The sequence below is a fragment of the Equus caballus genome, chromosome 31 (assembly GCF_041296265.1).
Source record: "Equus caballus isolate H_3958 breed thoroughbred chromosome 31, TB-T2T, whole genome shotgun sequence".
Classification (NCBI taxonomy): Eukaryota; Metazoa; Chordata; class Mammalia; order Perissodactyla; family Equidae; genus Equus; species Equus caballus.
Genome location: NC_091714.1, coordinates 8,425,659 through 8,448,256, shown reverse-complemented (window position 1 = coordinate 8,448,256; position 22,598 = coordinate 8,425,659). Strand labels below are relative to the sequence as shown.

At 48.0% G+C, this 22,598-nt stretch overlaps 1 protein-coding gene across 2 annotated transcripts in view; it reads left to right on the top strand.

Annotated features, from left to right (window-relative positions):
• IGF2R (insulin like growth factor 2 receptor) overlaps positions 1-22,598 on the top strand; it is a 115,813-nt gene that overhangs the window by 20,596 nt on the left and 72,619 nt on the right. For both annotated transcript variants that reach the window (XM_023632974.2, XM_005608119.4), the window contains exons 2-7: positions 134-273; positions 9,788-9,912; positions 11,490-11,588; positions 16,620-16,752; positions 19,631-19,760; positions 21,538-21,643. In XM_023632974.2, coding sequence (XP_023488742.1) covers positions 134-273; positions 9,788-9,912; positions 11,490-11,588; positions 16,620-16,752; positions 19,631-19,760; positions 21,538-21,643 — 733 coding nt within the window. The remainder of the gene's footprint in view (positions 1-133; positions 274-9,787; positions 9,913-11,489; positions 11,589-16,619; positions 16,753-19,630; positions 19,761-21,537; positions 21,644-22,598) is intronic.

Sequence of the window (22,598 nt, the reverse complement as noted above, 5' to 3'; positions counted from 1 at the left end):
GTATTTTTGGCTAATGAAAGTGTGTCTTCTAGGCTGTGCTTGTCTGCAGCAAATGTGGCTCGAATGTAAAACTAGAGAAGTTTAATTATTGGCAGATCAGTGACAGTGACAAATTGTTTTTCTTTCTTTCTAGTTATACATGGGAAGCTGTTGACATCAAAAATAACGTGCTTTATAAAATCAACTTCTGTGGAAATATGAATATTGCCCAGTGTGGGTCATCAAGTGCTGTTTGTATGCACGACTTGAAGACAAACAGCTATCGTTCCGTGGGTAAGTAAAACCGCCCTTAAATTACTGGATGGACAGCATGATCCCAAGTTTGCAAAAAGAATACTACGTATCTAGCTATCGACACAGCTATATGTGCTTATCACCTGTAATATATATTTTATGTTTTATGATAGTTAAAAGTGGTAACAATTTGAATGTCCCTGTGAAGTTAAATTAGGTTACTTCCATCTAGTGGATACACTGTGTCAATCATTATGAAGAATTATGCACCTGTGTATTTCTTGATGGAGAAGGATGTTTCTTCTATGGCTCTGCCTTCTCATGTTTGTCTTAAACCCTGTTTGTGCTCTTCTCCCGCCCTCACCCCATTTCCTCTAGTGCCCAGCCCGCTTCCCCTCCTCGTACCTTTCTGCTGCTTCCGTGGTGGTTTGATTCTCATCAGGCACTCAGTATTTACGTCGGCTCAAAGATGGTCATTGGTGTTAGGCTTTCATTCAAAATTAAATAGCCCTAAATACCCAGTCGCAGAGAAAAAAGTGCCAACTTGACTCTCCTAGGGCTGATTTCGTTTCCCCGAGTGCCCTCCCTTTGGGTCAGGATCCCACTCCTCTGGTGAGGATGCTGAGTCCAGGTGGACTGACAGCTCTGCCAAGTCACGTGGAGCCGGAAAGGGGCAGAGGCCCAGAGCGGGAGACCTAGGGCAGACATCAAAGTGGCCGGCGTCATCCTTGGATTTGGGGGCGTGAATATCTGTGGTGACCTTTGAGCAAGGCAGTTTGAATGGTGAAGCCTGATGGTGAGGGACAGTCATGAAACAGAGACAGCGGATGACTGGGGGTGAGGAGAGCGTGCTAGGTAGGTTTTTGGAGTTGGGAGGGGCAGCTTACTGTGGTGGCTCCATCCTGTCATTTCCAATGGAAATTCCTAAACCTAGTGAAAGGGCTTTTTAGAAAGTAATGTTTGGAGTCAGAAGAGTAAGGTTTGTGAGGTCTGCTCGTTGAGGCCCAACTCTGTTTGGTTTACCTCTCTCCCAGCAAGGAGACTGTCCAGACCGCAAACACAGGTAAGAGGGAATTGAGGCCCAGGATAGAGATGTGAGAAGCCGCCAGAACTCTTGTTCTGAACTCTTGGGTCAGACAAGTTTTATCATTTTGTGATATCCTCAAAAAACTTTCAAATGTGATTGCTACCTTCCTGGTTGCGATCTTTCAACGATTCGTGGAGAGAGGCCACACATGGGCCTGTTGGCCAATGTTACTCAGGTTTTCAGAAAGAGGAAAAGTAGTCTCCTCTTGACTTTATGATAATCCTTGACTGTAGTAGTTCTGGCTAGTGGAAGCGTGTCTTCTGGTTTGTGGTAGTATAGTGTAATGTAACAGACAGATGCCAGGTGCAGACAAGGAACATGATTTGTGAGGTTGGCATGGCTGGACAGAATTTGAGGATGACCAAGTTTAGGTCGACTTTGAAAGCTAGGCAGGAGAGTTGATGTTTTCTGGGGTAGGTAGTAGATCCATTGTAGATCCTTTGTGAGGGTCATGGGGGAGGTGATGTGGTAAAATGTGTTTTAGAAAGCTGGGCCTGATGAAATAGGAGAGGTTGGTTAAAGGGGAGAGGCCAAAGGTAACTGCTGAGTTAAAAGCTGAGTTATAAGTTGAGTTGATGAGGACAGAAGCCAGCCGTTTCCAATCTCATTTTACTCCCAGACTCACATGACATACTTTTCCCAGTGCTTCAAACTCCCCAAGGGAGAGAATGGTACCAGAGGGGGTGTGAACTTTCAGCACTGGCAGGTACTGCCCTGTCCTTCAACTCAAGAAAGCAAACTAGTATGGGTGAAGAAGAGTGACGACATTTGCACAGAGATAATCTAGACTCAGATTTAATCTGGCTAATTTGTGTTATCCAATATTTCTATTGTATAATTTATTATTAAAATTTAGTTTTATAACTAGATAGTAACTAAATTTGTCAGGCACATAGGTGCCAGGCATTATGTTTTTAAGGGAAATGTCTCATTGAATTCATTCAACAACTTTTTGAGGTCGGTGATGTCATTCCCCTCATTTTATAAACGGAGACACTGGAGCACAGCATGGATAAGCGGCTTGCCAGAGGCTGCACGGTTGTAGGTTTGGATGCTCAGCGGCCGGCTCCTGAGCCTGCAGGCTGATTCAAGGCTGTGTTGTTTTGTGAGTCATAAGGTCACATCAGACGGGTGTCGAGCTAAAAGAGGAACCATGATGGGAATTCCGAACGCCTGGCTGAGAGGACAACTGAGAAACTAACTTCTTACAAACTTGCTAGAAAGGAAAAATGTGAATTTTGAAAGCAGCCGCAAAAACTGGAGCTCCCAGTAGATCAGAGGAACAGAAGGGCTGGTATAGCAATAGATCCAGTGTGTATGAGATCTTAACGTATAACCAAAAATTTGGGTGTAAAAATTATATATCTGTGAGGAAACAGCATTAGACTTCTCCCGCATATCTACCAGAAATGAATTTGAGTTAAAAGTAAAAAGAGAGTAGGACATGGGGAAAAAACCTAGTAAAATAGAAATGTAATCTGGAGGAGGTAAGAACTTCTCTTGATAAAGGATAAGAAGGACAACCCGGGAAAAAAGTGGCAAGGTCTAACAACAGGCAATTCACAAAAGAAGAAATCCAGATGGTCGGCACAACTTCATTAGTAAGCCAGGTGTGAATGCAAATCAAAGCAGTGATGAAATCTCATTTTTCTTCAAATTGTCAGAAGTTTAAATGGTTGAATCATAGGGTGCTGGCAAGGAGCCTAGAAACGGCACATTCCCACATTGCGATGGGAAGATGGTTGTCTGTAGCCCTTCTGGGAAGATAATTGTTCATTTGAGTTTTATAGTGCCCACAAGGGCAGTTTTAATACTTAGAAACAGATATTAAGACCTCAACTTTAGTTTAAACAGTGTTATATTATTTTTGATTAAGAATATCCATTAGTTCTTTCTTAGGCAGATGATATTGTTACACACAAAAGTCTAGCAGGTCATTTTTATGGGCCCCGTGAACAACGTTGGTTTCATTTACAACCTAGTTGAATCATCTATACCACATTTTAAAGTGATTTATACATTTTAGAAGTTTGATTTCCTTTTAAAGTACTTTAGATGTCTGGTCTGACAATGAAAACTTAAATAGTTATAATAATCCTTATAAATCTAATGGTTTAAACTTAGAAATATGATAAACCTGAAGTTGTCTTAGATGGGTTAATGCTGTGTCCCAGGTGTAAATCATTTGCTCAGTTATAACCTTTGAATTGGAGTTATAACGTTAAACATTGCAAGGATGTAAAAATTCCGAATGTATTCACATTCCTCCTAACATCCCAAATGCTAATACTGTGCTTTTAAGTTAAGTAACCTTTCTGAGGGTTAAAGCTACATATGCACTTCAGGAAGCCTGTTACCAGCCCATTGAACTGATGGAATGTACCCACCAGGGAAGAGTGTTAATTGAGGTTACTTACCGCCAATGCCTGGGATTCTGATTGCTGCTTCTTGGTGACCTGGGTAGGACGCATTGAATCCGATCATAGTTGCCGTGTCAAGTGACTTCATTTACTTTGAGGAGCCTGGCCCCTGGCTCCAGGCGATATTCATATTGTCTGATTCTTGTGTGCACTCATGGAAATCTACAGCAGCCGTCCACGTTGCCCACTGGCTTGAATTCTGCATCTCCGACTATTATGATGTGAAAGTATCTTTTCCTCTTAAACCCTAGATTCTTTCATTTTCTTAAAACCATATTGTTCTATTGGATATTTAAGATGATATCTGGTTGAGTTTTAGATACAACTCATGTTTTTATCTCATTTATGGTCTCTCCTGATAGTCTGGCAATATCTGTGAAATTTTAAGACATATATTCCCATAACCTACTTTTGTAAATCTTGCCAATAGAGGACTTAGTACGGTACATAGATTTTTGTACACATTTTTTTTTTGGTAGCATTGTTAGTTGTGGCAGATATGCCAGAATAGCCTAAGTGTATGGGGATGGTTCAATAAATTCTAGTATATTTTATTCTGATTTACTTGGTTAGATCACATCTTAAAAGATAGCTGTATAAATTCTATTTTTAAAGCAGTCAACATTTAATATTCATTTATTTCTTTATAACAAATATTTGAATGACTCAGTCACTAAAACAGACAAAAAGCCCTTTTCTCCTGGAGCTTGCATCTTAGGGAGTGGGAAACAGACAAAAACAAACACTGGCTAAATAGTATGTTACAATGTGATGGATGCTGTAAAAAAGAGAAGGAAGGAAAAGTCCAGAGTGCTGGGGGAGTGGGGTAGTCTCAGGAGAGTACGTGTTCAGGAATATTCAGCGGGGTAAGTGTCGCTGAGAAGTTGACATTTAAGCAAAGACACGGAGTCCAGGGAGGGAGTCACGTAGTTCTCTGGGGGAACAGCCAGCACAGGGGACAAGGGGCAGTATCTGAGGGGGTAGTCGGTGGTAGCAAGAATAGAAATTTCTTTTAAAGAGTGTTAATATAAAGAGGAGCAGAAATACGAGGCAGCAGCTGGAGGGAAAAATCGGGTAGAGAGAGAGGATTCTCTTTGAGTTGGGTGAAATAACATGAGCACAGTACGCGTTGAAGGACACGATACAATAAAGAAGGGAAGGTGGGGAGCGAGGGAAGCCTTGCTGGAGCGCGCCTGCGACTAGCACGGAGAAGGCTGCCTGCCTGCGTGGCAGGCTCTGAGCGAGGTGTTGGCGAGGCCCGGCGGCCGCGGGGGAGGCCCGGCGGCCGCTGCTGACGTTGGCAGCGCCAGGCCGTGCAGCCTCAGCGAGGTCGAGTTGCGAGCTCGGCTGGGCTCGGCCGCGGCCGCCGCGGGTTGCAGGCGAGGCCGGGCAGGCCCGGCGCGCGGCCTGCTCTGGCGGGCTCTGGCGAGCGCGGCCTGGCGCGCAGGGTCTGGAGGACCCTGCGCGGCCGGGCCTGGAGAGCGTGGCTGGGCCTGGCGGGTACGGGCGAGCGCGGCCTGGCGCGCAGGGTCTGGAGGACCCGACGCGGCCTGGCCTGTAGAGCGTGGCCGGGTCTGGCGGGCCCGGGCGAGCGGGGCCTGGTGGGCCCCCGGGCGCGCAGGGTCGGGAGGACCGGGCGTGGCCTGGCTTGTGGAGCGTGGCCGGATCTGGCGGGTCCCGGTGAGCGCGGCCTGGTCTGGCGGGCCCGGGCGAGCGCGGCCTGGAGGGCCCGGCCTGGTGAGCGCTGTCTGGCGGGCCCAGCGCGTGGTCTGGCGGACCCGGCGCGGTCTGGTGGGCCCGGCCTGGAGGCCGCCATCTGGCGCACCCGCCACGGCCTGGCGGGCCCGGCCAAGGCCATTTGGTCTGGCGGGCCTAGGCGAGCGCGGCCCGGTCTGGCGGGCCCGGCCGGGAGCGCGCGGTCCGGGGGGCCTGGCGTGCGCAGCCTGGCCTGGAGGACCGGGCCTGGAGAGCGCGGCCTGGAGGAGCCGGCGCGGTCTAGTCTCGTGGGGCCTCGCCAGCGCGGTCTGGTCGGGTAGGCCCGGGCGAGCTCGGCCTGGTCTAGCGGAGCCGGCCTGGAGAGCGCGGTCTGGAGGACCCGGCGCGGTCCGGCGGGCCCTGGAGAGCTGGGCCGGGCGGGCCTGGTACGCAGGGTCTGAAGGACCCGGCGCGGCCTGGCCTGGAGAGCGCGGCCCGGTCGGGCGGACCCGGCTTGGAGAGCGCCGTCTGGTGGGCCCGGCGCGCGGGGTCTGGTTGGGAGGACCCGGCCTGGAGAGCGCGGTCTGGAGGACCTGGCGCGTGCGGCCCGGCGCGGGTCGGAGGACCCGGCGCGATCTGGCGGGCCCGGCGAGCGCGGCCTGGTCTGGCGGGCCCAGCGAGCGCGGCCTGGTCTGGCCGAGCTGGCCTGGAGGTTGCGGTCTGGAGGCCCTGGCACGCGCGGTCGGGTGGGCCTGGCGCGGTCCGGCGGGCCCAGCGCGCGGTCTGGAGGACCCGGCGCGCGGTCTGGCGGGCCCAGCGCGCGGTCTGGCGGACCCAGTGCGGTCTGGCGGACCCGGCCTGGAGAGCGCGGTCTGGAGGACCCGGCGTGGCCGGGCGGGCCTGGGCGAGCGCGGCCTGGTCTGGCGGGCCCGGCCTGGAGACCGCGGTCTGGCGGGCCTGGCGCGCGCAGCCTGGTCTGGAGGACCCGGCCTGGAGAGCGCGGCCTGGAGGACCCGGCGCGGTCTGGTCTGGTGGGGCCCTGCCAGGGCGGTCTGGTCTGGCGGACCTGGCCTGGAGAGCGTGGTCTGGCGGGCCCGGCGCGCGGTCTGGAGGACCCGGCGCGGTCTGGCGGGCCCGGCGAGCGCGGCCCAGCCCATTTGGCGCCGTCCTCGGGAGCTGGCCGTGGGCCTGGCGTGCTGGCCGCCGCCCCGCAGTCCTCGCCCTGCTCTCGTCTGGGGAGGACGGCCAGGCTGGCCGGTTGCCGCGGGTGTCTGCCGCGGTTCGCTGCGGCCTCTCCCCGAATGCTCGGGTCGGCAGCCGCTCCCGACTGCGGGGCGGATCGGGCAGAGGAAGAAGGAGAGGCGGACGGGCGGGCGCGATGCCGATGTGGCTGGCGCGGAGGGATGCCACTGCCCCGCGCCGCGGCAGCCAGGGCCTCCTCGTTTTCTTGGCGGGGCGGGCCTAGCAGTTACGAGGAGCCCCCGGGAGCTCTGGGCACTGGGCCGGAAGGGGCCGCCGTGTGGGGGGACAGGAGACGCGGGGGAGGGTCTTCAAGGTGGGGGGCCGCGGCCCCTGAGCGCCCCCTCCTGGCCGCAGCGCGCGCCGCTTCCCGCCAGCCTCGCCCGCCCTCCGCGGCTCCTGGAGCGCCGCGCTGCGGGGGCGCGCTGAGGCCCCGCCCCGTCTCCCGGCCTCAGACACGCCCACCGTGGGCGGGGCCAGGGCGCTGTCCACGGTCCCGGAGCCTCGGTAGGGCTTCTGCACCCTTTTTGCCGAGAAAACGATTTTCGAACGGACCCCGGGAGTTCCGGGCAGAGAAGGACGATTCTGGCAGACCCGTGCACATAGGCAGGCAGGGGAAAGAACGGCCATACTGTCAGCCCCGGGGCTGTGGGGTCAGCTCTGAAACCTGTCACCACCTCTCCATTGGCATCTTAATTTTCAGCCTGCTCTGTTTTTTCTTTTCTTTTCAAAAAAGATCTCCAGTGTTTGTATGGAATTGGACCAGTTATAATCCTGAGTTCATGATGTGTACTCATCATTAATCCGTGGACTAACCTTTTTCTTTCCGTTTTTTAATTAGTCGTTTTGGATAATGTAAAGAACCCCATCTGTAACAAAATCTAGGAACCTGACAATAACTACTGTCTATGTGTTCTCTCTTTATTGGAAGTAATCATTAGCCTACATCCTGTATTTAAAAGTTTCCTTCCTTTCTTCTTCCCACTCACCCTGTCTTCCTCCCTCTGTCTTTCTCGAAAGTCTGTGTGTGATTTTTTTTTAGTAGAAAGTGTATATCATGGTATGTGTAACTTTTTGGGACATAAGTGGTAGCAACAATATTATACTGCTAAAAACTAACCGTATTGTTATCTTTGTGGTTTATTCCTTCCAACTCCTATGTAATATTGTCTGGATCTACCAAAGTTAATTTATCCACTTTTCTGTTGATGGGTCTTTGGGTTGTTTCCAGGTTTTTACTAGTGTGAAGAACACAAGATGTTCTTTCACATGTTTCTTGTTAAGTATATATGCATGGTTCTCTCTCTTTTTTTCCTTCTGCTATTTCTCCCCAAGTCCCCCCAGTATATAGTTGTACATTTTTTAGTTGTGGGTCCTTCCAGTCGTGGCATTTGAGATGCTGCCCCAGCATGGCCTAATGAGTGGTGCCACGTCTGCACCCAGGTTCCGAACCGGTGAACCCAGCCACTGAAGCTGAGCATGTGAAGCCAACCACTCGGTCACCGGGCCGGCCCCAGTTTCCTCTTGTGTATATACATGAGTTGAGTAGCTAGGTCATAGGGTATGTGAATGTTCAATTTTAGGAGATATGCCATGCTGAGTTTTTTAGTAGTCATACCAGTTTACACTCCACCAGCAACACGGGAGAGCGCTGGACCATCTCTCTTGCAACACGTGGTATTTAATTTTTGTCAGTGGAGTGGCTGTAGTGGGTGTGTCATGTGGTCTGGATTTGCAATTCTTTGGTCACCAGTGATGTTTAACATCTTTTCATATCCTTATTGACATATATTTTTCTTTGTCAGATCATGTCTTGTCCCATGTGACTATTCTTTCTCTCTAGAGGCTTTGGAATTTTCTCTTTGCCTTTGATATTAAAATTCACCACAAGGTGACTAGGTATGGGTTTTTCCCTCTCTCTCTTTGTGTGATTTCTCAGTCAGAGGTCATTTATTTTCATCTATTTCCTAGAATTATAAAAAAAATTTGTGTGTGTTCTTTTGTGCGTGAGTGTGTATGTTCTTGATGCCAGGTCTTTGCCAGCTCTGTGTGTCTCCAGGTTATAACTCGTTTCTGTTTTCCTGAAGCTATTTTTTGATGAATATCAACTTTTAAATTTAGTAAGTGAAGTTTATTGATTTTTTTTGTAGTTAATTCTTTTGAGGTTTAAGAAATATTTTCCTACATTAAGATCTAAAAGATAACTATATTTTCTACTGAGAGTTTTAAAGTTTGGTTTTTGATGTTTATATCTTTGATCCGTTTAGAGTTGATTTTTGTATACTGTGGTGGGTAGGGATCCAGTTTTATCTTTTTTTCCATATAGATTGCCATTTTGTTTCCAGTTCCATTTATTGGACAGTCTCTTGTTTGCCCACTGACCTGATACATTACCTCTGTCATACCAAGTTTGATGCACGCGAATGTCTCTGTGCTCGCTGTTTTGGCCCTTTGGTCTGTATCCTAGTCCGTTTGTCAGTTTATCTGTTTCTATGCCAACTACCATCGTATTGATATTATGTAGACTTTTTTTCTGGATTATTACAGTAATATCCCAGGCAAGCTGAGACATGATCACCCTACTTTGGGGCCATTCTAAAGAATTTTGATTTTATAGCATGTATGAGGGGAAGTTATTGAAGAATTTCAGCAGCTGAGTTGTGTATTCTGATTTATGTTTTTGTGGATTGCACTGGTGTAAGATGCGTAGAGGAGGGTGAAGGACCAGACAGGAGTGGAGGCAAGGGTACCTACCAATCAGGAGGCTATTTATTGCCAGAGTACGGGTGAGAGATGATAGAGGTTTTAGCATTAACAGAGATGGAGAGATGTGGACAGATTCGAGATGGAGGTGAAACCAGTAGAACTTTCTGATGTATTGAATGTGGTAGATGAGAGAAAGATAGGACTCAGTGTCATGTGTTTGAGGCTTGACCAGCTAGGTGGATGGGGATGCCATTCCTGAGATGGAGAATTCTGGGGAAGGGACAGTTTGTAAGTTTATAAGCTTTCAGATGAATTATAGCACCACTTTTAGTTTGCTTACGCTTGGAAATAACTTTACGATTATGAGTGTTTTATAGCTTATTTATGCTTTTTCCTCTCCAAATAGGTGACTCTCTTTTGAAAAGTGCAACCAGATCTCTTCTGGAATTCAACACAACATCGAGCTGTGAGCAGCCAGGCAAGAATCACAAAGTCCAGAGTAGCATCGCCTTCCTGTGTGGGAAGACCTTGGTGAGTCCACGGAGAGTCACTTTATCATCTTTTCTTTTGTTAAAAATGTTTGTCCCTTGGACATTCTTGCTCTAAGCGGTATTCCAGGAAGAATAAGTGAGCGGAGTTAAAAATGCGAACAAACAAACGGAAACCCCAGCCAAAGCACCATCACCATTAAGGACCAATAAGTGAACAAATCTTGAGCCGATAGTTAAAACACTAAGTGAAACTTGACCCACATCCTGTGTAAAACTATAATTCAAAGTGATTAGTGTGTTCTGACTCCAAACACTGTTGAATGTTTGTTGCAGGCATAATTTTTTTCTTTCTAAAACCTCTTCTCTCAGCATTTTATTTTGATAATTTGTAGGGCAATGTGTTTTGTTTTGTTTTGTTTTTAACATTTTTCTTTCCTCATTTGCGTTAAATGGGAGAGAGCAACATCTATCTAGGAGAAGCTGTGGTCAGTGGGCAGTGAGGTTCCCAACCTTTTTGGGTATCACTAATGTTGAAAGGGGCCTAATTATTTTAAAGTATGATGTTTGTTCTTACTCTCTGCATGTTGTATGTGACTTTTTGCTTTTAATCGTTAGTATTTAAAAAGGGACTTCCAGTAAATAATTGCTCGCTTTTAGGAAAAGCAATTTGTGTACAAATCCTGTGAATGTTCTCTAATCAGAGTAAGAGCTGAAGTGTTTAGAAAAATCAAGTTGAGGGAAACTCACGTGGCTACCAGGCTGCTCTGAAATGTCGTTTTAAAATTTGGTGCTGTGACTGCTGCGTCTTCAGGCCCATAACGTCTCATCTGAAGAACTTTAAAAATAGAACTTATATTGTTAATTTTGGACCAGCCCATCAGTTGCACTGTCGTCCATGTTGAAACCTTGGGAAAAAAAAGTCTGTTTGCAGCAGTATGAAATATGGAGGCCTGTGTTACAGAATAAGCTGGCTGCTGTTTTAATTTTAATGAATTTCCTCCAAGAATTCTGTGTCCACACAAGAACCAGAATTTCGAGGAACTCCTTAGATTTGCCCATAGGCGTGGAGAGGTAAATTCCTGCCGTGTCATGTGTCACCCAGCAATGCTGTGGTGACCAGTTTGGAGTCAACCCTAGTCGCAGTCTGTCGGTGGTGGGGGGGGGGGGGCTACCCTTGAGTGTGGGGGCGTCTGGAGCAAGGCTGGTGTACAGACTCGGCCGGCTCCAGATGGGCCTCCTCCCTCGGCTTACAGGAAGCATGAGGTCACATTTTCTGGCTTCGGTTTTGTTGGCATTGGTTAGAGAACATTTGGAGTTTGACAGTGTGAGGACACCAAGGATTACTTCCCATGAATTTACTGTACTTGCATAGTTGGGGCAGTGGGACAATTTGGGACCCATTATACCAGAATTCCAACATGATTTCATGAAGCTTTTGTCTCAGAATTTTCGGGTTTGGGAACTTCCCAATGACCTCGTTTAACTAAAGCAGTTGTGTTGTCCTCCCCACCCTCTTTCCTACTTTAAGATTTTTCATTAGCCTTTACTGTTTCTAACTTTCAAAAAGCAGATTTTACAATATGCGGTATGGTAACTTATTTTTATTTTTTTGAACAGGGAACTCCTGAATTTGTAACTGCAACAGAATGCGTGCATTACTTTGAGTGGCGGACTTCTGCAGCCTGCAAGAAAGACATATTCAAAGCTAATAAAGAGGTAACAAGGGGCCTTCAAGCTTACAGGCTTGTGAAGTACGTTCTGGGACCTTCAACATTTGAAATACTGACATAAATCTTCTGGGGTGGAAATCTTTTTTCATTTTCAAACTCCGTTTGAGCAGAGGTACCGTGTGATTTAATTGTTAAAATTCTGCTGGGTGGTTCTTGTTTTTAGGACAGGGCATTTAAAATATCACAGGACGTGACTGGAAATAGCATGGCTCACCCATCCAAGGCAAGTCAGTTTTTGGTTTCTGGGCAACTCGGTAACTAAGTAGTTGAGCTTGGGTTTAGATTATTAACTATCTGCAGGCTCCATCTCCTCAACCTTGGGGTGGCTTCTGGATGTATGTGGATCCAGGCCAGCTGTCCCCAAGCCCTTCAATTCTTTGCCAGTGGCCTCAGAGACTAGTTGACTGTTATTACTTGCATTCGTTCTCTGGTGGCTGGTCAAGTCATTCTTGGTGATTAATGCGGCATCCTCTTCCCTTGCCTCGAGCCTCTTAGGCTGGCTCTGCCACGTGGCTTTTCCTGGCAACAGAGGGGAGCAGATGGCATTTCTTCCTTCCCACCACCCCGGGTCTGAAAGGTGGTTTCCTATGCTTACCTAGACTACAGTCTTTGTGGACTGGTTAGTCTCACTTTTCTCCAGGAGATTTCTCTTCTGAAGGGTCGAGTTCAAAGACTCTTAGGCTCAAGAAACCGACAAATGGAAGTAATCCGTCATATTCACTGATGGCCTAATACCATGTCATTTAAGAAGGGCAAAAAGAGAAGTTGTTTTTAAAAAATAAAACCAAATCAAGTTATGAATCATTGTCCCTGATTTTTCAAATATGGCAGTGTGTAAAAGAAGGCAGTTGGATATTGAAGTGGAAGTGGCAAAATGCATGGAGAAGAGCATAAGGAATGTTCAGGGAGAAAAAAGGTTCAAGTATGGAAGGAATTAGGCCTAATACAAAGATGCTGGCGTTTAGGAGATGGTGTCAAATTTAAACTTTAAGACTTAGGTTAAACTGTTTGCTGGATCCAGCGAGTGGCAGGAAAAAGCATCTCGGAACGGCAGGGCGGCTGGGCCGTCTGCTCTCCAGGGAGACCTCAGGCCTCTGCAGGCCTCACGCATGTTCCCAGGGCCCCAATTCTTCAACCCGAGGCTGATACCCACTTTTCCTGTTTGAACCGAGCGTCCTCTTATCTCGGTTTGCTGACCTGACAATTACGTCTCCCACCACCTACGGAAAGATCGTTTTCCAAAATAAACAAATAAATAGCAACTCATTTCTATTTTCTTTGTGTTTTACGTCAGAAGTCACCCACGACAGCTCGAGGTCAAATCCTGCCCCTGGCTCGTGTTCGTGCAGCCTCGCAACTAAGAACGGTTTTTACATTTTTACGGCATTGACAAAAAGCAAAGAATACACAGCAGAGACCCACGTAACTCAGAAATCTGAAACTCTTTGCTCCGCGGCCCTTTACAGACCAAGTGTGCTGTACCCTGGTCTAAATCGTTTTTGGGGGCGGGGGTGAGGAGTGTGCTTTTCCTCCAAACAGTGACGTTTAATTTCTCGTAGAAGCTGATCTGCAGGTGAAGGAGAGACACTGCAGTGTGTTCTCAGTGCTCATTTCTGTAGGTCTGGTTAACAGCTGGGCTTCACTCATTCAGTTTTCATTTACTGAGGGCCTGTTGTGGGCTACGCAGTAGGAATGTCATTAAATTTTGAAAAGGTTCTTGCTTTCAGTGAGCCCATAGATGACGAACGATGTGGAGGGCATATCCATATTCAGGACCTGAATTTCTTTCTGCTTTAGGTACAGATAAGCTAGACAGGAAGAACCGAAGAGCGTGATGGCTGCTGAAAAACAGTGCTGTCACCGTTGGCAGATCAGAATAAGGCATATTCCCTTTTCTCTGTTTTCAGTAGGGTTTGATCGCACCTTTCAGGCTAGGGTATAACTTTAAAAATCGTATTAGATGCCTTCTGTACTTGCAGACACTCATCACTTCTTAAAAAAAAAATCCAGATTTGGTTTAGTGTTCGTGTAATTTTGATTTCCAGCTTTCTTGATGTTTCCTCCTTTCCTTTGTTGGTTTTGCTTTGTCAGGTTTAGAATGATTTGATGGGCAAAGATCACGGTAGTTCCCAACAGTGCCTTTTAAAACTACTGGCATAATGCTTGTTCAGTGGATTCTGGCAGGGTTTTTTAGATAATAATTTTTTTTAAGACTTTGTGGGCATACATCCCCTGCCATGGCACTCTTGGAAGCACAGAAAATCCGGAACTGGCATGCTCGTGGTCTTAGCAAAGTGACATAGATGTGGGTAATCTGCATACAGTGTTAACGAGGTCGACTCAGTGTGCGGTGTGTGAGGTTGCAGGGACCTCCCTCCCCAGCTGCTGCATCCCCGCTTTTGGGAAGTCTCCATCGCTTGGCTCAGTGGAGCAGGAAGCGGGAGACTTTCCCCAGGAGCCCTGACAGTTTTTCCGATGGACTCTCCAATTCTGTGGGGCGCCGGGTTGGGCGTGTCTTCTGTTCCTTCCCAGAGTAGAGAGGCCAGAAGTCGCTCACTGCCTCGAGCTGGGGGTCTGCGGGCCTTGCTGCCTGGAGTCTCTCGAGGCTTTTGGTGAAGCTGAGCTCGGTTCAGAATTCCAGTTCTTTCCACCGTGGCCCCATCCCTTCCTGCCCGGGGCCAGCTTGCTCCCTTTCCTTCACAGGCTTTCACCTTGTAGCTGGAGAGTGGCTGCTCGTCTCCCACTCTAACCTGTCTGCCAGATCACCCCCACCATGAGTTAATGTTTCCATACTATCTTGCTGGGGGATGGCAAGCTCCAGATTTGCAGGGTTGTGGACCCTGTGGTACCTTTTCACTGGGTCCTAAGCACGGTCTGCAGTAACACCTCTCTTTCGTTTTAGTTGCTTTTCTGCGGGATGTAGCGTCAGCCTTGGCCTCTCCTCTGGCCTTCCGCCCTGGCCGACTGGAGGCGCTAGCCCCCTTGGTTAGCAGGACCTCTGATCCCCACTGGAGGTGATTGGTGACTTTGCTTTAAATGAGTTCATGCGTCCCCTGAGGCTAAGAGGAGGTGCAAGTCGTTTGATTTAATCCACTGACGCTCCGGGAAGTCTCTGAAAACGGGACTGGGGAAAAGGGTTAGTGGGTCAGAGCATTCCAGGAGATTTGATAGTGGCTTTCTGAGAAAAATTTGAAAGCTAAATATTAAGGAGTTAACTTTTGTAGATAGACCTGCCTGTGAATAACTTCAGTCTAAAAGACAAAATTTTAGGAAAGCCATCCATAGAAAGTGATGCAAGAAACTACTTTTAAATGATCGCAGAGAACACGAATTTTTGGAATATCCTTTGACAGGGGCGATTAAAACGATACCAGTGTATTATTTTGGAAAGAAGACGTATGGGAGTATTTCAGATGAAGACGTAGCAAGAGACGGTGTTAGCTAGGTGACCAGGGCCTTTTTTACTCTTGGGCACATCTCTGGGCTTGAATGCTTTGCCTTCTGAAGTTGGTGGAACTTTTAAAGCACGGGGTCTTGTCAACTGTAATGGGCTCCTTGACGTTTTAAAAATAAGAGGCCATTAGTTCATAGAGATGAGAGGGTGGGCGTAAATTGGAATCCAGTCGGGGAGGATTAGACAGATGCCCAGAGGAGGGGCTTGTCTTCATACGTTACTGAGCAGGTGTTTCATGGGCCCCTGTTAGGTGTGAGCATTGTTCTAAGCCTTGCATAGGGCCACAGTGGTGACAGAGCCCCTGTCCTCAGTCACCGTACACTCAAGTCAGCGGGTGGCGGTTCCTGGTAAAACACGTCAGTGTATGAAGTAAAAGAAGGCAGGGGAAGGCACAGACAGAGGTGGAGAGCACTGTAGTAGATGAAGATGTCAGAAAAGGCCTCACCGAGCAGGTGACGTTTCATCCGAGACCTAGATGAGGTGAGAGGGCGCCACGCAGATACCGGGAAACATTCCAAGTGGAGGCAGCGTCGTGTTCCACAGGGCTGAGCTGCACCCAGAGGTGGTGTGGCTGTGTGGAGTGGTCCATGAGGTCGGAGACTGTGGGGGAGCTGGGATTTCCTTCTTTTTATGGGAGGCCGTGGGTGGATTTGGCCTGGGAGTCATGTTGACCCGATGTAATTTTAAAAGGATTGATCTGGTGGTTGTGGAGAGGGGATGGAGGTAGGGGCCATGAAAGCTGGAAGCAGGGGACCACTTAAAAGAGACTGTTTCAGGCAAAGATTATGGCAGTTTGGACCAGGGGTGGTGAGAAGTGATGGATTTGGTTTGAAGGTAGACCCAACAAGACTTCTAATGCTTTGGGTGTGGAGTGTGCGCAGTCCAGGATGACCTTAAGGTTTTGGCCTGAGCCACTGGCAGAATGATTGCTCCATAGTGAGATGAGAAACACGGGGGGTTAAGAGCAGGTTTTGGGGCAGAAATGAAAGACCTGTTTTAAATATGTTAAACTTGAGATGCTTTTATGTATCTAAGTGACAATGGTAAATAGCAACAACAAAAACTTATATTGACTTGCCAGGACCTGTACCAAGAGTTTTATATATATTAATTCATTCAGTCCTCATAGCAACAGTATGACGTAATTACTAATATTATTCCCACTAGACATATGGGGAAGCTGAGGCACAGAGGTTAGGATGGCTCATAGTCATATTAAGTGTCATCACCAGAGTTTGGACCCAAGCCTCCTGTCTCCAGAGTCTGTTCACAGACACAGTTCTTCTGTGGTTGGAGAAAAAGATCATGGCTAGGGACATGCATTTGGGAATCATTGGCAGATATTTAAGGCCACGCACCAGATCACCAAGGAAATGAGTGTAGACAGGGAAGACTAAGCACTTGTTGACCTTTGCTTTTTGTCATTGGAGCCATCATGGCCTGATGGACACCATAAGGAATGGAGACCAGTGTTATATGGCGTTGGTCATAGGGTTTGCTCTGAGCTACAAGCCCCAAGAAGATGAGTGTTGAAGACTCACTTTTTCTCTTCCTCTCTTCCAGGTGCCTTGCTACGCATTTGATGGAGAGTTGAAGAAACATGATTTAAACCCACTGATCAAGATTAGTGGTGCTTACTTGGTGGATGACTCTGACCCCAACATTTCTCTATTCATCAACGTTTGTAGAGACATAGGTGTGAATCCTTGTGGGTGTGGGTGTGGTGAAGGATTTCTTAGGAGACTTCAGTATCTTTGCCCTCCCACCCCTACTCCTATCTGAAGATCCGTGTCCCTGAGAGGCCCTCAGAGAAAGCTTTCATCATGAAAGATGTTCTCTCTGCACATCCCCATCCCTTGGCCCCCGGTGAATTCTAATTCCATCGCAAATTCCATGCAAACTATTGATCCATCCGAGTGTGTTCTCTCTGCCAGACACTTTGGGTTTCAAGATTCTCAAGTAAATCTGACTTCCTGTGAGGTGGAAGGGAGAATGGGTTGATTAGGTGTGTTGGGATTGCTGAGATTTGCTGGAGCAGAAGGGAGCCAGAGTTCCCGGGATGGGCCATGGTGAGCAAGGTCCATTTTGCTCACTGTGCACACCTACGTCTCTTGGCTTTGAGTGGCAGGCTGGGTGGAAGCGAGAGAGGGATGACCAAAGGCCTCGGGCACTTACTCATGATATATGTTTCAGCCCCGACCGACTTCTTGCCTGGCTTTCCCTGTGGATGCCAGGACTGTTGTGAGAAGCTTGGGCGTCTTTGCTAAATTAACTGAAAGCTGTGAATGGTCTTTATCTAAAAAGGGCCACAAGAAGTTTTCCTAAGCCTTTTGCATGTTCTATCGGTGATTTCTAAAACCTGGCTTGATGTTTCCTTCAAGGGCTATGAGTTATTAATCCCAGAGGCCAGGACTTGTCTTTCTGCCATGATAGCAGTGAAAATCATGAGTAAATTTTGCCTGGAGTTAACTAGTAAAAAGTTCTTTTTAGTGTTTTCCTACATTCCTTTTTCTCATGTAGTACAGAGGACTTTGGCCTTAGAAAAGTTTAGAAAAAATTTTAAATATAAAATCAATACATGGGCAGTAGGCACACGAATACTAATTTATAATTTATAAATTATTTAAATTGCACATATATATTATGTACCATTTTTGTTTATTGTTTCTAAACAGTTTTAACAAGTGAATATACCACCATACATGGCTTGCCAAAAGCGACCAGTGATCCTTTGATTTTTTTGTGTCAGTTCGTTATGTCATTCGTTTGTTCTCCAAGGACAGCTTTTCATGTTCTATTGGAAGAAGGCACGTAGACAACGTCTTTGTCTTAAGTGGGTCTGTAACTCAAATTTGAGTAGAAAGTTGAAGAGTCCTGTCAATTATTGAATTCTGAAATAATATGCCGTTTTAGTTTGGAAAACATTTAGATTTCCTGATCTTTTTATCATTTCGAGGATTGTCCCAATTCACTGATACGTTCTTAGAAAAGTTTTTTTCTATCCAGTTTAATGTCACTTTGAGTTGAACTTCAGTGTCTTGGAGTCACACCAAAGGTGCCCCAATTTTTGACAGATGCTCTCCATCCCCAGGACATTGCCCCGAGCCTCAACCCATGTTTGAAAGTGACCCATAAACCCTCAGAATAGTTGTAGATTCGCTGTTGAATGCTTAGCTCCTTGCACAGCCAGGGGCACTGGCCTCACTTTTTTCCCCAGAAAACTGAGTGTCTAATGTTGTGTCACTGTGAGAGCAAGGAGCCCACAGCACCGCAGATTTTCCATGGGGACTAAAACTGCCCAGTAGGGAAATTGCACTGTACAGACCTGAGATCTAGAGGTCTGCTTTCCTCTTCCTCAGCTCTGCCTCCTCTCTGCAGCCTGGAGAAGATACGGTAATCCTGTATTAAAGCCCAAGCTGGGTGATATTTACTCATTCATGGGGGAGCTGTTTTTTGAACCCCTGTTATATGGTGGGCACTGAGTGGCAGCAGTGACCACATGGAAGCTCTCCTCTCCTGGAGCTTATAGTCAAGTGGAAGGCGATGTGTGGTAAATAAGTAAACCTTGTAACGTGTAAGATAGCAGATGATGATAAAAGGGATGCAGCGTAAGGGAAACTGAGCTGTAATCGTCATGGCAGTTGCTGCTGGCAGTCCCGAAGGTCTGGGCATTCTTTTTTTCTTTAATCCTCCCCAAACCCTGTGAGGTGGGGCACTGGCAGTTGGATAGTTCTGTGGTTGGGCCAAAGTTATCGAGATAGTAAGTGGTGAGTCTAAGCTTTGAACCCAGATCTGTCTGTGGGTTCTTTCCACCAATCTACTCATCTTCCCACTAATTCATGGAGAGCCTGCATTTCTAGTCTATGGCTTGAGAGGGGATAACGCTAACGATAGTGTATCTCTGGAACAGGGAGGGACATTCCTTAACTATGAATAACACAATGGTCCCTGTTTCTTGGGGCCCCTCTTGTGTACCATATGTTCCTTCTCCCTGCTCTTCCTGGCAGCCCTGCAGGACTAGTGGGGCTGTACTCATTCCACATGTTGAGAGAGGTCACTGGCTTGCCCAAGGTCTCGGAATGGGATGTGATCCTAGCTCTTTTTTCTTTCCAAACTTCTACTACTTTATGTTACTTATGGAGACTTTCTAAAACTTGATAATTTTTTTTTTTTGCTGGGAACTAATTGCCCTGAGCTAACATCTGTTGCCAATCTTCCTCTCTCTCTCTTTCCTTTGTTTTATTCCTCCCCAAAGCCCCAGTGCATAGTTGTATGTCCTAGTTGTACGTCCTTCTGGTTCTTCTATGTGGGACGCTGCCACAGCTTGGCTACTCACAGATGAGAGGATCTTTCTATTAGTTAATTCTGGGCAAAATTTACTCGTGGTTTTCACTGCTATCATAGCAGGAAGACAAGTCCTGGTCTCTCGGAACCGAACCTAGGCCGCCAAAGTGGAGCACACCGAACTTTAACCACTAGGCCATCAGGACTGGCTCTCAGAAATTTTTTTAAAGGGCCCTGAGCCTGAGGTTAAGTGTGATCACTGATTCAGTGTCACATGTGATGTTTTACAGGCTCACTACGGGAGTTGAATCCATACCTGCGCGCCTGTCCCCCTGGCACCGCTGCCTGCCTGGTGAGAGGCGAGCAGAGCTTTGACGTCGGCCGGCCCAAGGAGGGACCGAAGCTCGTGAGCAAGGACAGGTCGGTCTGCTGTTGGCGTTTGTCATCCTCAGTAAGAACTTGGCTTTCTAGGAGGTTGCAAGAACATCCCTTTTCCACGGGGCTGGAGGTGGTCCTTGTAAGATTGCCACTTCACGTGTGCTCGTAAAACAATTACTCACCTCTGTGAGTCACGTGGGCTGGTTGGCTCGTTGACTTTCCCATCACGTCGTGAAGTCATGCCCACCCCAAGGTGTGCTCTGACATTTTCTGTGCCACGTCACCCCTGACGTTGATTTTGTGTCCGTAGTTATCTGATCTTTGAAAACACCGTCCCGGAGGGCGAGAGGCGGAGGGGCAGTTTGCTGGTGTCCCTCCAGGGTGTTGAATTTGCTTCCTGCCTGGGGCAGGATGGGCACCCTAGTTCCCAGGGGTGGGGGGGTCCGTTTCTCATAATAAGCTGTGCTGTTACGCACGCTCTTCTCCTGCCTTTGTACCCTCTCTTGGCACAGAGATATTTTTCTCCCTTGTGTCATGCACGACCCCATCCTGAACTTGCATCAAAAATTTTGATTTTCTCCCCATTCCAAGGGACTTTGGCAGACCCCTGTTGTGGCTTGCTCTAGTCTGGAACTAGTGGCTTGTCAGCGTGTGCAGTTATACAAGACCAGCGCTCTAACCACTGGGCTACGGAGCCCATTTAGGGCGTGTCATTGTAGATCACACTTCTGTCCACAGGAAACACTGGAGCCTCACTTCAGTGTGAAAAGGTGTGGGAAGTTTCCATCTGTGTGTCTGTGTTAGTTTGCCAGGCCCGCTGTAACAAAGTACCACAGACCAAGTGGCTTCAACCACAGAAATGTATTTCCTCTCAGTTCTGGAGGCCAGAAGTCCAAGGTGTCGGCAGGGTTGGTTCCTTCTAAGCCGCTCTCCTTGGCGTGTAGATGGCCGTCATCTCCCTGTGTCCTCACATGGTCACCCCTCTGTGTCTGTGTCCGTGTCCTCATCTCCTCTTCTTATAAGGGCAACAGGCATTGCGGATGAGGGCCCACCCTCATGGCCTCATTTAACTTAACCTGCTTTTTAAAGGCCCTCTTTCTGAATGCAGTCGCATGCTAAGGTGCTGGGGGTTGGGCCTTCAACCTAGGAATTTTGGGGGGACACAGTTCAGCCCGTAATATTGTCTTAAGTGACAAATGAGTGATTCTTCATCTGGGGAGGGCTAGAGAGGACTTGGTCAAACGTGGGCATGGAGCGAAAGCCCCAGCTTGTCTTCAGAGAGAAGGAAGGTCTGTTTTTGGCCGTTCTGGGCCGGCTCCAGGAGTGGAGGGGCACGTCCCGCAGTGACACCGCACACCCTGCAGTGGCTCCGGGCTCCTCCTGACGAGGGAAGGCCATGGCGGCCGCGCACTGAGCCATCTTCAGGTTGGAAACAAAACGTCTTTGACTTGCACTTCTGGGGTGTTGATTAGAGAGGAAGTGGTCGTGCAGCCCGTGGGCAGAGATGCGCTTGGCCTGCGCGGCTGTGTGTGTTTTGTTTTGTTAGATCATTTATCATTTTTGTTTGTTTTACTCCAACAGTGTTTCTTAGTATTTCAGTTTACTTGTTGGTCATTTTATTTATTGCCTTGAAAAAGAAAATCACGCTCATCGAAGTCTACTTTAAATTTTGTTTTCAAATGGAAATGAGAGTTACCTTGTACTCTGACTTCTTTTCTGTTTCAATATTTCTTCTCTTCTCTTCCCCTTTTCCTGCAAATGAGTGTGCCAAATGCTCAGGGTGCAGATTAATTTGAATGTGCTTTTGTATACCATCCAGGCTCGTCCTGAGTTACGTGAAAGAAGAGGCGGCCACGCCAGACTTTTGTGATGGTCACAGCCCGGCCGTCACTATTACATTTGTCTGCCCTTCCAAGCGCAGAGAGGTGAGTGGCCTGTCTTAGGATCACTTCCCAGTGGCCCACGTGAGTTTGGGCTGCCTAAGTGAGCACGAGTCTGGGGTTGGGGCTGGGCAGTGGGTTTGGCTGCAGGAACGGGCAAGCAATAAAAAGATGTGTTGGTGGAATATCTGGAAACACATGCTTCCTGGGGCATACTCTGCTGCCCACACGGGCAGGGCTCTCCAGGGAGAGCCTCTTGGCGATTGCTTTTTCTCAACCACCCAGAGGGGCCTCCACCTCTGTTAACACAGGATGGGGTTTCGTTCTAGTTTTCTGTGTGATGATTTTAAGTGGTTCATGGACAGATTTTTAAATTTTTTGTAGTTAGGCTGATTTGAAGGGATATCGGAAAAATTGTACGCATAATCCCCAACCTGTGATTTCATGACTTTTATCGCTTAGGATGAGGCAAGGTAAAAATAGCTAGTTGGTTTACAGAAACATAGTGAGAAATGAGTAGCACAGATGGTATGCAGACCTGGCAGAAATTGTGCAGGCCAGCGGCTGAAGTTTGGGGGGTACCGATATGGGAGGACAATGTCCAGAAGGAAGGTTCCTGCAGTCTCACCGTGGCGCTTCTCCCCTCCCTGCCTGCCTGACCCCCTCCTGACCCTCGCAGGCAGATTCATCATTCTGTTCTCTGGCTGTTTACTGGGTTCTAGTACAGTTGTAAATTCCTTATGGGCGGCTCGTCCTTGGGCCCTGTGCCCGGCAGCGGTACACGTGTCCCTTGATGTCCAAGTGTTTTAGCAGATGTGGGGTGCTGATGGAAGGGGGCATCCCCCAGACAGGAAGGGCAAGGCTTTCCTCTAATTTACTTCTGCCTTCTCTTAATAGAATGAAGTGGGAGGAGCGGAATTCTTTTGCCAGGGGAACCATCCTCCCCCTCCCCACAAACAAACGTGGAATTTCCTCTGGCTCCGGGCTGGCAGCCGGCCTG